At 47.9% G+C, this 13,849-nt stretch overlaps 2 protein-coding genes across 2 annotated transcripts; both read left to right on the top strand.

Moving 5' to 3' along the window:
• Window positions 1-5,906: 5,906 nt before the first annotated feature.
• Window positions 5,907-7,561, top strand: LOC125521514 (MADS-box transcription factor 3-like). The gene has a single exon (XM_048686568.1). It carries the CDS (start codon window positions 6,217-6,219, stop codon window positions 7,438-7,440), a length of 1,224 nt encoding a protein of 407 aa, XP_048542525.1. The 5' UTR covers window positions 5,907-6,216; the 3' UTR covers window positions 7,441-7,561.
• Window positions 7,562-12,123: 4,562 nt separating this feature from the next.
• Window positions 12,124-13,700, top strand: LOC125523393. The gene has a single exon (XM_048688430.1). It carries the CDS (start codon window positions 12,161-12,163, stop codon window positions 13,463-13,465), a length of 1,305 nt encoding a protein of 434 aa, XP_048544387.1. The 5' UTR covers window positions 12,124-12,160; the 3' UTR covers window positions 13,466-13,700.
• The last annotated feature ends 149 nt before the right edge of the window (window positions 13,701-13,849 follow it).

Raw genomic sequence — 13,849 nt, forward strand, 5'->3', positions numbered from 1 at the left:
GTGGCGAATCTTTAGCACCGGTTCGTGCCATGAACCGGTACTAATGAGAGTGGTGGCAGGATGTTGTCAGACTGGGGCCCCTCCAGCCCCTTTAGTACCGGTTCGTGGCATGAACCGGTACTAAAGGTCGTCCTACATAAACCCTTCACACCCGAGCTCGCTCTGTTCTTCCTCTTTCCCCTCTCCTCTTTGTTCTTCCCCTCTTCCTCTCGAGCTCATCACACATTTTGCCCAAAATTTGTCAAGATTTGAAGGTCCCCATCCATTCAAATGATCACAAAGGTTAGCAACTTTGTCCTTTCATCTCTCATTGCTAGATTAGCTCTTGCAATGCTTTATATAGTGATTAATTTGTGGGTTTAGTAATTTGGGAGGATATATATATATATATATATATATATATATATATATATGTGCTAGTATTTGATTTATATGCAATTTGAGGTCAAAAATAACACTTAGTTTGCATATGTAGGTGTGGTTTACTTAGTGCCTTCTAAATCTCCGTCGTAACCACCGTCGATCGCCCGCACCGTCCCGTCGCCGGCACCACCTTGTGGTGAGCCTCTTGTTCATGAAATTTTATATAAAAATTGATGTTTGTGTGATTTGGATATATAGTTACTCGTATAATTATCTTATCCATACGTTGTTTGTTATACATATAGTGCCATGGTTTTGATATCCGTCCCCGTCGGCCCTCGTCCTTGTTATGATTCGGATGTGGTATATATATTCTCTTTTAAAACTAGTTGCATTTCGTGTTTATGACAAATTATGCCCATCAAGTTGACATAGAAATTTTTTCTAAGAGGTATGTGAACCGGAAATTCCAACCGACCCTATTGTCGAGAGGTTAAATTTAGTTGAAAGAGAAAACGAGTACTTGAAAGAAAAATTGAAAAGAATTGAGGGGGAGAAGATGGAATTGGAGTTGCATGTTGCCGATGTCGTCGATGATCACAAGATCAAGATGGAGAAAATGCGCTTGAAGATTAGAAAGATTAGAAAATATGCCATCGATAGTGAGGCTTGGTATCATTATGCTGTTGGATCCATTGTTACCTTAGTTGCGATCTTGATCGTATTTGTTGTTGCATTTAAATGCTTTAGCTAGAGAGTTATTTATTTGTTGCATTTAAGTGTTGTATGAACTTTATGTATGAACTTGTATTAATTTGGTCTATTCGGTGTTGTGTAATGAAGATGAGCCGGCAATGGATGTACGATGACCGATGCTCTCCCCAGTTCGTTGAGGGCGTGCATACTTTTCTGCTTGCGGCTGAGGCAAACAAGCGGGCGGATGGTTTTATGCCTTGTCCATGTGCTCGCTGTAAGAATGGTCACAATTACTCTACGTCAAGAACCATTCACGTCCACCTGTTTAAGTCCGGTTTCATGCCCCACTATAATGTTTGGACCAAGCACGGAGAAAGAGGGGTTATGATGGAAGACAATGAAGAAAAGAGGACGACGACAGCTATCCTGGCCATGGGTTTCCTGAATACGATGATACAACAATGGGGGAAGAAGCTGAGACAACAATGAAAAAGAAAAGATAAGGAAGCGAATGCATCGTACGATGAGCCAAAGCGGCACATAGTTTTTTTTGGAAAGAGAAACATCGTGGGAGTGGATGACAAGACAGACAAGTCAGAAGATTATGAAAAGTTTGATGAAATTGCTCCATTCACAGTGAATATTGACCCGAGCATCCCGTTAAATGATGAAAATTTTCCATGATTACGGCGCAAAGGGACACACGCGAAGAAAAAGTTTCACACCCAAAGATCTGGGATGTGATCGGCTTCACTATCATCACTTTCTTCTGTGTTTCACACCCAGAAAGGAATCTCTGTAATAGTTAGGGTAGTTAATTATGTGTTTTGGCATTTGAAACGCGAAGAAATTTTATGTGCAAACAAATTCTTTCATGTCTTTACTGATTTTTAAAGTTAAGTTATTCACAAACTAGTGATTCACACTAATTTCAAATAATTCAAAATTTAAACTATTCAAATTTGAAAACTACGGGCACTAACAGAAAGTTTGTAATTTTTTGTACCTAAAGTAAAAATATTCACAAAGAAACTCTAAATACACAAAAAAAACAACTCAAAAATAAATAAAGCAAAAAAAATTAAAAAAGCCCGCCTACTAGGCCAAAGCGGCCGGCATACGACTAGAAACCCAACCTGTTATTGGGCCAGGATGCAGGCCCGCAAAGGCTCAGTAGGCCTACAGGGCAGCACAGAACATGTAAGCCCAGTAGGCCTGCTTTGGAGAGGAGCTCGAGAGAGCTACCGCACGGGGGTTTATAAACCAGTGCGGTCGCCCCTCGGCTAGCGAGGTGGGACTAAACTTGCCGCACCGCACCTGCGCCAGCGCGTCTCCGTTAGTACCGGGTCGTGGCACCAACCGGTACTAAAGGGGGGGCCTTTAGTACCGGTTGGAGCCAGCACCCGGTACTAAAGGGGGTCGCTTCCCGCCGCTTGGCCTGGCCAAAACAGGCCTTTAGTACCGGTTGGTGGCTCCAACCGATACTAAAGGCCCCTCCTATATAAACAACACTTACGAAAATTTCAGTTTCTCACCTGCTTCTTCTGCTCTGCACTGTCGCCCGCCGCGCCCCCCGTACGTCTCCATCCCTTGTCGCCGCCCCCGTCGCCGCCCCGTCCCCGTCGTCGCCGCCCCGTCGTCACCGCCGCCCCGTCCCGGCCCGTCCCGCGTCGTCCCCGTCCCCGTCGTCGCCGCCCCGTACGTCCCCGTCGTCGTCGCCGCCCCGGCCCGTACGTCCCCGTCCCCGTCAACGCCGCCCCGTCCCTGTCCCCGTCGTCGCCGCGCCCGTCGCCGTCCCCGTCGCCACCCCCCGTCGCCTCTCGCCTCGCCGGTGAGCGCGCACACACACACATACATTTTTTGTTTTTTAGTTATACAAATAGTTAGAAATTTTTCTGTTTTTTAGAAATTGTTAAAAAAATTCTGTTTTTTAGAAATAGTTAGAAATGTTAGAATTGTTAGAATAGTTAGAAATGTTAGAATTGTTAGAAATTTTTCTGTTTTTTAGTTATAGAAATAGTTATAAAAAAGTTAGAATTGTTAGAAATTTTTCTGTTTTTTAGAAATAGTTAGAAATGTTAGAATTGTTAGAATAGTTAGAAATGTTAGAATTGTTAGAATTTTTTCTGTTTTTAGTTATAGAAATAGTTATAAAAAAGTTAGAATTGTTAGAAATTTTTCTGATTTTTAGTTATAGAAATAGTTATAAAAAAGTTAGAAATTTTTCTTTTTTTTAGTTCTAGAAATATTAGAAATGTTATAGAAATGTTAGTTATATAGAAATGTTTGAAATTTTAGTTATCAAAATCCAATCATTAAAAAAATGTTACTTTTTGCGGGCATATAGCTAGTATTTGTTCTCGACGATGCTCGGCCCGCATCCTCGCCGTCACCCGTCCGTGACGACGTCCGACTGCCCCATGTCCGGGACTGGGCTCCGCCGGGCTGGCACTGGGAGGTGCTGCCTGGAGGGGCGCGCCGCTTGATGAGGAACCCGGCCCCAGGTCCCGTCGTCGACCCTGATCTCATTTGGTGGTGTTCGCGTGGGCCAGTTTCGGTGCGGAGGGAGCCGGCCCCGCCGGAGGTGGTACGTCGCCGTGTCAGGGAGGAGGACGAGCACGTCCATCGCTACATGGTTGCGTTAGAGGGCGGCAGGTTCTCCAATACCTGGCAGTTTCTTCAGGGATCTCACTTCAGCTATGATCCTGTGAGGGTTCCTTCTCTTTGGGTGTCCACCGCCCGCGCCGCAGGAACCGCGAGTGTCCTAGATTCTTCTTTAGTATTCGATCTTTATTAGCTACCTAGTCAGTGATGTACTCTATATAATATTCAAGACGATGTATTCGAGATTATATATTATCGATATATAGTCACACAACTAATACACATGCATATTGATCTCCTTCTTAACAGTTCAAAGAGGTGCGGAACAAGCTCCTAGAAACGGAGCGCGTAGAAGCACTTCAAGAGAAAATAGCGGGATTTTTGCTCGACCAGGTCATAAATCCGAAGGGAGAATATTATTACCCGCTACCGCCCCCATCGACCAGGTTATGAACCACTTTCAATTGTCATCGTGCTCCGAAGGCACCAATTAGGCTAATGCCACTGGCTCCGAAGGCAACATGCATATGTAGAAGAAATTGTATATAGCTATACATGTGTGTATGTGTGAATTAATATGGTGGTTTGTGAGACATTGATGATATATATATGATTGGTTCTACTAGAAATTCTATTTATATATATATATGCATAACGTGTACAATGTGTAGTATCGTAAAATACCAGCAAACGAAAAAGAATTAAAATGAAAAACACAAAATTAAATAAAAAAGAAATCATAAAACCAAAAACCCCCCAAACATTTTAGTACCGGTTGGTGTTACCAACCGGTACTAAAGGGCTCCCGGCCCCCGGAGCTGGCTCGTGCCACGTGGTTGCCCTTTAGCAATGGCCTTTAGTGACCACACTTTAGTGCCGGTTATGGAACCGGCACTAAAGGGCCTTACGAACCGGTGCTATTGCCCGGTTCTGCACTAGTGCATTGTGACTAGTCTACAAGACTAAGGATGGCAATGGGCCGGGTTTGGATCGGGTTGAAGAATATCAAATCCATATCCATATCCATGAAGGCAGTCCCAGCCCATTCATAAAAAAATCCATGGGCGAAAAATTGTGACCATGTCCAAATCCGATGGATATCCATACCCATTGGATATCCATTGGGTCCTCTCAAGACCTATACATAAGACATAACTCATTGCACAATGTGCACTCTGCATTGGCGTGCTCACTCTATGTCGTGCAGTCATAGCCCTTGCATTGTTCCATTACTGCGGCCATGCATCAGTGCGTGTGTGGGAAAGCGAAGACGGAGGGGTCAAGGAGACATGGAGCTGGGTTGTCGCAGGCCAGTAGTGGCTGCTGCAGCGATCCACCTTACGTGGGGGTAGCGGCTGGCAGCGGTGGCCACCTCTAGGGCTATGAGAGGAGTAACCCAAATAGATGGAACCGATTCTTAACAACAAGTCATTTAATTAGTGTAGATAATAGAATGAGAAGGTGCGTTGGTGTATGTTACGGTGGGGATTGTGTAATTTCTCTTGGGTGTTTTAGATAAAGGATAAAATTATAATGGGACATGTGACTATGGGGTAGGGATAGCAGAATATTGCTCGTTAAGTCAGACGATCGGGTCGGGTTTGGAAATATCCATGGGTACAAGATTATGTCCATGCCCTATCCACGAGTAATCGGGTCGGATTTGGGCGTTGTCCATGAGCGCAAAAGCATATCCAAACTCTATCCATTCGGATTGAATATCCATGGGTATCCATGTCCATGAATAAAACTTCCATCCTTATACAAGACGCAAACCAGGACCAAATTTCAGCAGTGAGCCGGCTGCTGGCTCATTGGAGTCAAATCAGGAAAATGCTTATTCGAAACCTACACTCCAATTCGCTTCGACTGATCATGAGATCAGCGAACCAGGCAATAGGTTAGTTATGATGGCAGCAGGCTGGTAGGAGCGAGGGAGGGATCTCACCTCCGTCGGCGAGGGGATCTCGGTGCGGGCGGCGCAGAACTCCATTGCATCCTGGGCCTGGAGATGCGGGCCGATGTGACCGGCAGCGACGGGGCCCGTGACGTTCGGCCCGCAAAAAGGGGCGGTAGCGGGCATCCATCCGGGGCGGAGGACGCGCCCGCCGTGCGGGAAACGGAAACCCTCCTGGATAACGCCGCATTGATTGCGACGGATCGAAACCGGATTCACCAAATCCAAATCCCACCCCCGCCGTGCCCGGAACGGTTTGCTCTGCCGCGCCGCGTTTTAATCACCTGCCTTTTTCCGGCTAATCACGGTCCGAGGCACGGTTTAATCCACAGCCAGCAGCCAGCGGCGTCATTTGTCCGGAGCTAATCAGCCGGGCTAATGCCAGATTACGGAGCGTAATAGGCCTACTGCCGCCTAGCTACTAGGTAGGCCATCATGACAGGCAGCCGCCGCGTCCGGGAGAATCCGCGTCGCGCACCTATATATATATATACCAGCCGCCTCGCCGGAGAGCGGCAAGGAGCTAGCCAAGCCGAGCCAAGCCAAGGGCGTCTGATCTAATCTCATCGGAGGAAAGCGGAGCGCCGCAGCCGACGATGGCGCGCGGCAAGGTCGCCATGAGGCTCGTCGAGAACGCGGGGGAGCGCGCCAGGAAGCACGCCAAGAGGGTCCCGGGGCTCAAGAAGAAGGCGTCGGAGCTCGCCACGCTCTGCGGGGTCCCGGTCGGGCTCGTCTGCGCCGGCGCTCGCGCCGGGGCTCCGCCGCTCGTCTGGGAGTCGGAGGAGGGCGTGCTCGAGCGGTACCGCCGCGCCGTCCCGCCGGAGGCCCGCGCGGGGCACACGCACCGGGCCTACCTCGAGGCGGAGCTGGGCAAGCGGAGGGCCAAGCTCGCCAGGGCGCGCCACGGCTGCCCCGCCGCGCTCCCGGACTGGGACGAGGCGCTCAACGACATGACGCTGGACGACGCGCGGGCGCTGCTCCGGGCCATCGACGCGGCGCTGCTGGCCACGGGAGACAGGATGGTGGCGCTGGGCTTGCCTGCCGACGGCGGCCACAGCGCGCTTGATCAGCAGGTCACGCCGGACTCTTCCAACGACGCCGTCATGCCGCAGCAGATCGGGCACGGTGGCGGCGTGCCCTGGACCGGAGGCGACCCCGTGGACATGGCGGACGCCGCCGGCTTCCAGCAGCTGCAGATGGTGCCGTACGACGGCGGGAACAACGACGACCTACTCGAGCAATTCCCACGGGAACATGGCTTCCAGATGCAACCAGGAGGATGCGGCGGCTTCCAATTCGCCAGCGGCAACTACTCGGGCGGCTGCGACGGGATGCTCACTCTGGGCCCCGCCAATGCTGGCTGCAACTACTCAGGCGGCGGCGACGGGATGCTCGCGCCAGGCTTCGCCAGTGCTGTCTGCAACTACTCGGGCGGCGGCGGCCAGATGCTCGCGCCGGGCTTCGGCAACGCGGACTACAAGTGGCCTGATCTTACCATGTGGCACACCAACGAGATGTGCGACGCGGCCATGCCACCTGGGTACTACCCTGGCTTCGCCGACGGCACTCTGGCGCCTCAGCACTACTCCGCCGAGGTCGCCACCGGCGGCGACTACGTGAGCACACTGCCATCTGGGTACGGCTACCCCATGGGCATGAGCGTGGGCGACGACAACTTCACCAATCTGGGGAGCAACTACACGGCGGCGCATTGGCAGGCCGAGGCGTTCCAGCGCTCCGACGCCAGCGCCAGCGCCAGCACCAGCACCAGCACCGGGGAGCTGCCGTCAGCTGCATCATCGCGTCATTATCTCTACTAGACGGCGTCCAGGAGGAAGAACTAGGGGGTAAAATGCAGTCGAAGGTTCGTAGCTAGCTAGGATATCTGTATTAGGTCCATGATTTCTCAAACATTTGTAGTGAGAGTTTTGCCGATTTTTACAGTTTTTCTATCTTAGGTCCATGATATTGTACACAATTCAAAACCTCATATACCATCAGTTACTACTAGCAAACATGTTCATGCGTTTGCACCGGGTGCGAAGAAATGTCACACACTTCTACTAACAGAACAGACTGCTCGAGGCGAGATAATTTGGCTGTGCATTGTGATAAAGATAAAAAAAAAATTCGAGAATTCTCACGTGGAAACATTGGTCTTCATGCCGTCCCAAAAATACACGTTCCCATCTCCCCCTCCGCAATCTATGCTCGCTTCCTCCCATAATTGTAAACGTGTCCCATAATTCGTTCTTTATCAATAACAACATTCATGGTCCATTCATATGAAGCTTAGCGCTAGTCTGTTATAAGGACGTTCTCAGCAGATTTAATCACAATGCTTTTTCATGCCAAAATAAATATCAGGGTGTGGTGAGAACCTTGTTTGCAAATGATCTTTTGTTACCACAATTATCAACTAAATACCGATTCGGAGATTACGAGGAATGGGGACAGCGGACAACTTTAAAAGAGAGCCTCTAGTTCATACAGAGGGAACTCAACTAGTCATACATCAAACAATCATATTTCTATAGGGCAATACATTAGTCAAAGACTCACAGTGCTAAATACATGGATGAGGATATAGCATAATAACCGGGTGATGCGAGGCTTCGCACAGAGGAGGTCCTGGGATTTTTGAATACCTCTTATCACCTGCTAGGCATTTAACCAAACAGGGTAAATGCAGAAAGGTGCATTCTACAAACCATGTCAATGAGATCGACATGGATTGATTGATCAAATAATGAAAATCTGAGAAATCTAAATCTCCAGAAGAATGCAAACAATCTTCAGACTATGTAACTGTACCCACATGTCTGCTTCAAATAATTGGTTATGGAAAGAAAAGGGAGTACAATGGAGTTGGGTGAGTTAAATCCACGGGACCATCACATTCGTGTCACGATTAGCGGAAAACCACCGCTTTACGTTTCATGACAGTTTGCACTGAACCAAAAATTTGACAGGCGCAAAAAACACTGAGTCATTTTCTGAGCGTGTTTTGGCGTGGCTGATCACTTGTCGGCCGACAGCAGTGAAGGCACGCCGTTAACGGGCGTCAACGGCCAGTCAGGAACCGCGGTCAAGCCCAGGCGTTAACGGATGTTAAAGGTTCATGTATTAAAAATATTAATGAAATTGAACAAAATGTCCGCCAATTCAAAAAATGTTCATGAATTTGAAAAATATCCTAAAAATTCAAAAAATGTTCATGAACTACAAAATAATTTATTAATTTGTAAAATGTTCGCTGATTCAGAAAATGATCATCATTTTCAAAAAATGTTCATGAAATAAAAAAAAGTTCATGAATTTTAAAAATTGTTCCACCAATCTCCAAAAAGATGTTTATCCATTCTAGAAATGTTCCCGATTAAAAATATTCACAATAATAAAAGATATTTGCAAATATTATAAAATGTTCATGATTTTAGCATGTGTTCAAAAATTTGTAGAAATGTTTAGGAATTTGAAAAAGTTCACAATTTCAAATATGTTTATGAGTTTCAAAATATGTTCATGATTTAAAAAAATCACAATTTCAAGAAAATGTTCACGAATTTGAAAAGATGTTCACAATAAAGAAAAGGAACAGAAAAAGAGAAAACAGAAAGAAAAATGAAGAAGTCAAAAATCCGGTTCAGGGAAGGTTCTAGATTCTTCCCAGAACCAGTGAGGAAGAAATCCAAAAATAGGCTGGCCCAAAACAGGATCGAATGCAGGAGGGGCTATATGCCAGGTTGCTAGGGCACGACCTACGTGCCAAATAGGAAACCCCCACGCAGTAGCGGTTGAAAAAAAAAATACATTTTAGACAAGGGCCCCCCCCCCCCCCCACCCCACCTGGGCCAGTCCACACAGTAGCGGCTAGATTTACGTTTGGGAATCCCCCCACCTGGGCCGTCACACGGAGTAGCAACCGTGCAAAACGCAACGGGTGAGGAAAATCCTAAAAATTCCTTGTGCTACACATGAATACAACCAATTGATCAGTATATCTTGTGAGCCTTTGTGGCTATATACCCGTGTGAATTTTGAAGAATTAACTGCCGAGGTAGACCAGAATATTATATGTTTTTTTACATTTCTTGGAATTCATAATAATTCTTTTAAGTAATAATTTTTTGACAAGCATGATATTTTTTTTTCCAAAATGTGAACAACGCTTCAATTTGTGAATAAATTTTAAAAGGGAACATTTTCTTTCATTTGTGAACAAATTCTAAAAATGGAAAAAAATCCTGAACAAAATTTTGTAAACAAGGCCATTTTTTAAAGAGGGAATGTTTTTGGAAATTCTAAACAACTTTTGAAACATGCGAATATTTTTATATTTCTGATGTTTTTTGAATTTGTACTTTTTGAAAAGGAATATTTTTTTGAAATACAATCATTTTTTGAAAATTCCAAACACTTTATAAAAGCAAGAAAATTTTAAAAAAAATTGAACAAAACTTGACATTTCTAAACATTTTCTGAAAACATGAGCATTTTTTGAATTTATTAACATTTGGTAATCTTTTAGGCTTTATAGGGCTGATGTGAAAACAAAGTCAAAAAGAATTTTGTAATCACGAATTGGCATTTGGTAACTTATACGAATTAAACATCAATTTCTTATTCATCTATTTTCTAAGTTTTTGTGGATGAATGTATGACCCTCAAGATTTTAGGCTCTCAATAATATATGAAGATTTCAGGATTTGGTGGTTTTTAGCATTTTCGTTGTTGTTAGTCTCAAAGGCGGCGATGATTAGCAACTGGTGTTGGTTGTTTTGCTTTAAGCTCTCTCCCAGGACTGCATTGTATCTTCTTTTTCCTGGGGGTATTTTGTATTAGTGTTGGGACACCTGTTGTCTCTCGTGATTTCTCGAAGATGATATATTTGTGTTATCTTCTTCTTTTTTGCAAAATATATACAATTATTATTATTTAAATGAAGATCTCAATGAAAATGAGAATGATAGTGTATCTCAGTGATGCAGCAAAATTTGATCATGTTCATTGAAATTTATGAAAAAATATTCCCGTTGCAACGTACGGATCTTTTACTACGGACGCTGATAAGTGCCACACGTGTGGGCGTTAGGGAGGCTGCCCATACATTTTGTGTGGTGTATAAGAAGAACAGCCCACGCACCCACGTGTGGGCAAAAAAAGTAATGCCCACACACCTCTTTTTTTCCCTCTCGATCCCTCTCACAAGCGTGTGTGTGGGCGAAATAGATAACGCCCACACGCCCCGTACGTCAGGCCTCGTACCTCATGGTCCCGCACGCCCGCGTGACAGTCACCGCGCATCGCGCAGTTGCCATGATTCAGACCCTCGTCCATGTTCGTTTAACTGCAGTTGCCATGTCGCTGAACTTCGGTTGCCATGTCGTACAACTACAGTTGCCATGGTTGCTCAACTGCAGTTGCCATGTATGGTCTGATCTACTACAGTTGACATGATTTTCAAAACTTTAGGAGTTGCCACCCATTAAACACTAGGCAGTTGCCATGTAGCACTATAAGAAGGCATGGCAAAAAAACATGTTTGGGTAAAAGAGAGAGTTGCCATGTGCTCACAAGCATGCTAGGGCAGTTGCCATGTAAAAGAAAGAGTTGCCATCTGTTTACGTGCACGCTACGGCAGTTGCCATGTACCATGCAAAAACACATGGCAACTCGGGTAAAAAGCGTTGCCATCTGCTTACAAGCAAAGCTAGGGCAGTTGCCATATACCTGCAGAAACACATGGCAACTGCCAGCTTTGGGTGTGGGCTAGGAGACGGGCGTGTGAGCGAAGTGATAAACGCCCACACATCAGCCCCCTCTGCATGCGTGAAACTAGTGTGTGGGCGAATTGCTAAACGCCCACACACCAGCCACCCATGTGGTGAAAAAAAAACGTGTGGGCGACCGGATGAATGCCCACACACTAGCTTAGTCTACGTGGCACACAAAAACTATTAGAACGCGCCAAAATTCATGCATAATTGGTTGGACAAGGATCCATGCGTGTGGACGAGTTGCCAGACGCCCACACATATGAGCGTTAACATTTTCGTTTACTAATAGATATAGATATAGATTATGGCAGTTTTCTTTAGTGAAAATCGACGGGAGGCCGTTGTCTAGAAAACCTAGCGCCGGCGCTCGCCGTGCCGGAACCGGAAACCCTCCTCAACGATGCCGCATTAATTACGCCAAGTACAAACCGGATCGAAACGGTTTGCCGCCCTACGCTGCAAGCACCTTCCTACTAAGTAATTTTAATAAAGTGGCATGTAATTAAATGAAGAAAAAAATATTGAGTATCATATCATAATACCATATTATATTAAATGATGTGTTACTTTGTGTTATGCATAGCAATAAATGTAGTCCTTTATGATATCAACATATAATTATGCATTACAGATGTAGTATCAGGCTAGTCATAATGGGAATAACTTAGGTGGTGTTTGGTTCTCTATTCGTAGGACTTTTTCTAGTCTCACCGGAGGAGCAGAGGAGAGAAGCAGAGCAGAGCACGCACCGCAGCCGACCATGGCGCGCCCCATGAGGCTCATGGAGTACGCGCGGGAGCGTCCCAAGGCGCACGCCAAGAGGGCCGATGGGCTCAAGAAGCAGGCGGAGAAGCTCGCCACGCTCTGCGGGGTCCCTGTCGCGCTCGTCTGCGCCAGCGCTCGCGCCGGGGCTCCGCCGCTCGTCTGGGAGTCAGAGGAGGGCGTGCTCGAGAGGTACCGCCGCGCCGTCCCGCCGGAGGCCCGCGCGGGGCACACGCACCGGGCCTACCTCGAGACGGAGCTGGGCAAGCGGAGGGCCAAGCTCGCCAGGGCGCGCCACGGCTGCCCCGCCGCGCTCCCGGACTGGGACGAGGCGCTCAACGACATGACGCTGGGCGACGCGCGGGAGCTGCTCCGGGCCATCGACGCGGCGCTGCTGGCCACGGGAGACAGGATGGAGGCGCTGGGCGTGCCTGCGGACCACGGCCACGGCCCCGGCCCGCTCGGTGAGCAGGTCACGCCGGACTCTTCCGACTACGCCGCCATGCCGCAGCACCTCGGGCACGACGGCGGCGTTCCCTGGACCGGAGGCGACCCCGTGGACATGGACGACGCCGAGGGCTTCCAGCAGCTGCAGATGGTGCCGTACCATGGCGGGAACAACGACGACCTACTCGAGCAATTCCCACAGGAACATGGCTTCCAGATGCAACCAGGATGCGACGGCTTCCAATGCGCCGGCGGCAACTTCTCGGGCGACGGCGACGACGGGATGCTCGCGCTCGGCCTCGCCAATGCTGACTATAACTACTCGCGCGGCGGCGACAAGATGCTCGCGCCAGGCCTCGGCAACGCTGACTACAACTACTTGGGCGGCGGCGGCGACGGGATGCTCGCGCTTGGCCTCGGGAATGCTGGCTACAACCACTCGGGCTGCGGCGATGGGATGCTCGCGCCGGGCTTCGCCAATGCTGGCTACAACTACTCAGCCGGCGGCGGCGACAAGATGCTCGCGCCGGGCTTCGGCAACGCTGGTTACAACTGGCCTGATCTTACCATGTGGCACACCGACGAGGTGTGCTTCGCCGACGGCACTCTGGCGCCTGAGCACTACTCCGGCGAGGTCGCCGCCGGCGGCGACTACGTGAGCACACTACCATCTGGGTACGGGTACCCCATGGCCATGGGCATGGACGTCAGCGACAACTTCACCAGTCTGGAGAGCAACTACACGGCGGCGCATTGGCAAGCCGAGGCGCTCCATCGCTCCAACGCCAGCGCCAGCACCAGCACCAGCACCGGCGAGCTCCTGTCAGCTGCATCATCGCCTCGTTATCTCTACTAGACTACGTAGCACTTTTGTCACGGAAGGTGTTCAGGTCCAGGAGGAAGAAAGCGTTCTGTTACTAGGGTAAAAAAAATGCAGTGGTAGTTCCGTAGCTAGCTAGCTAGAATATCTTAGAATCGAGTTGGAATTTGGCAGTTTTTCACATGATTCATCTGTGTATTAGGTCCATGATTTTGTACGAAATTCCAAACCTTATATACTATCGGTTATTTGGGAATTTTCGCCTTTTGGTGCTCGGGCTACAAGTTTCAGTGATTCAAAAGTATCCACAGTACCATACGGACGTATACCTCATGTGTGCAAAATTTCACGATGAAATACATTAGCGAGCTACACAAAAAGAAAACAAATCGGTGATTTTGAACAGTGTGTGTACTGTTC

The sequence above is a fragment of the Triticum urartu genome, chromosome 7, assembly GCF_003073215.2.
Source record: "Triticum urartu cultivar G1812 chromosome 7, Tu2.1, whole genome shotgun sequence".
In the NCBI taxonomy this organism is placed as follows: domain Eukaryota; kingdom Viridiplantae; phylum Streptophyta; class Magnoliopsida; order Poales; family Poaceae; genus Triticum; species Triticum urartu.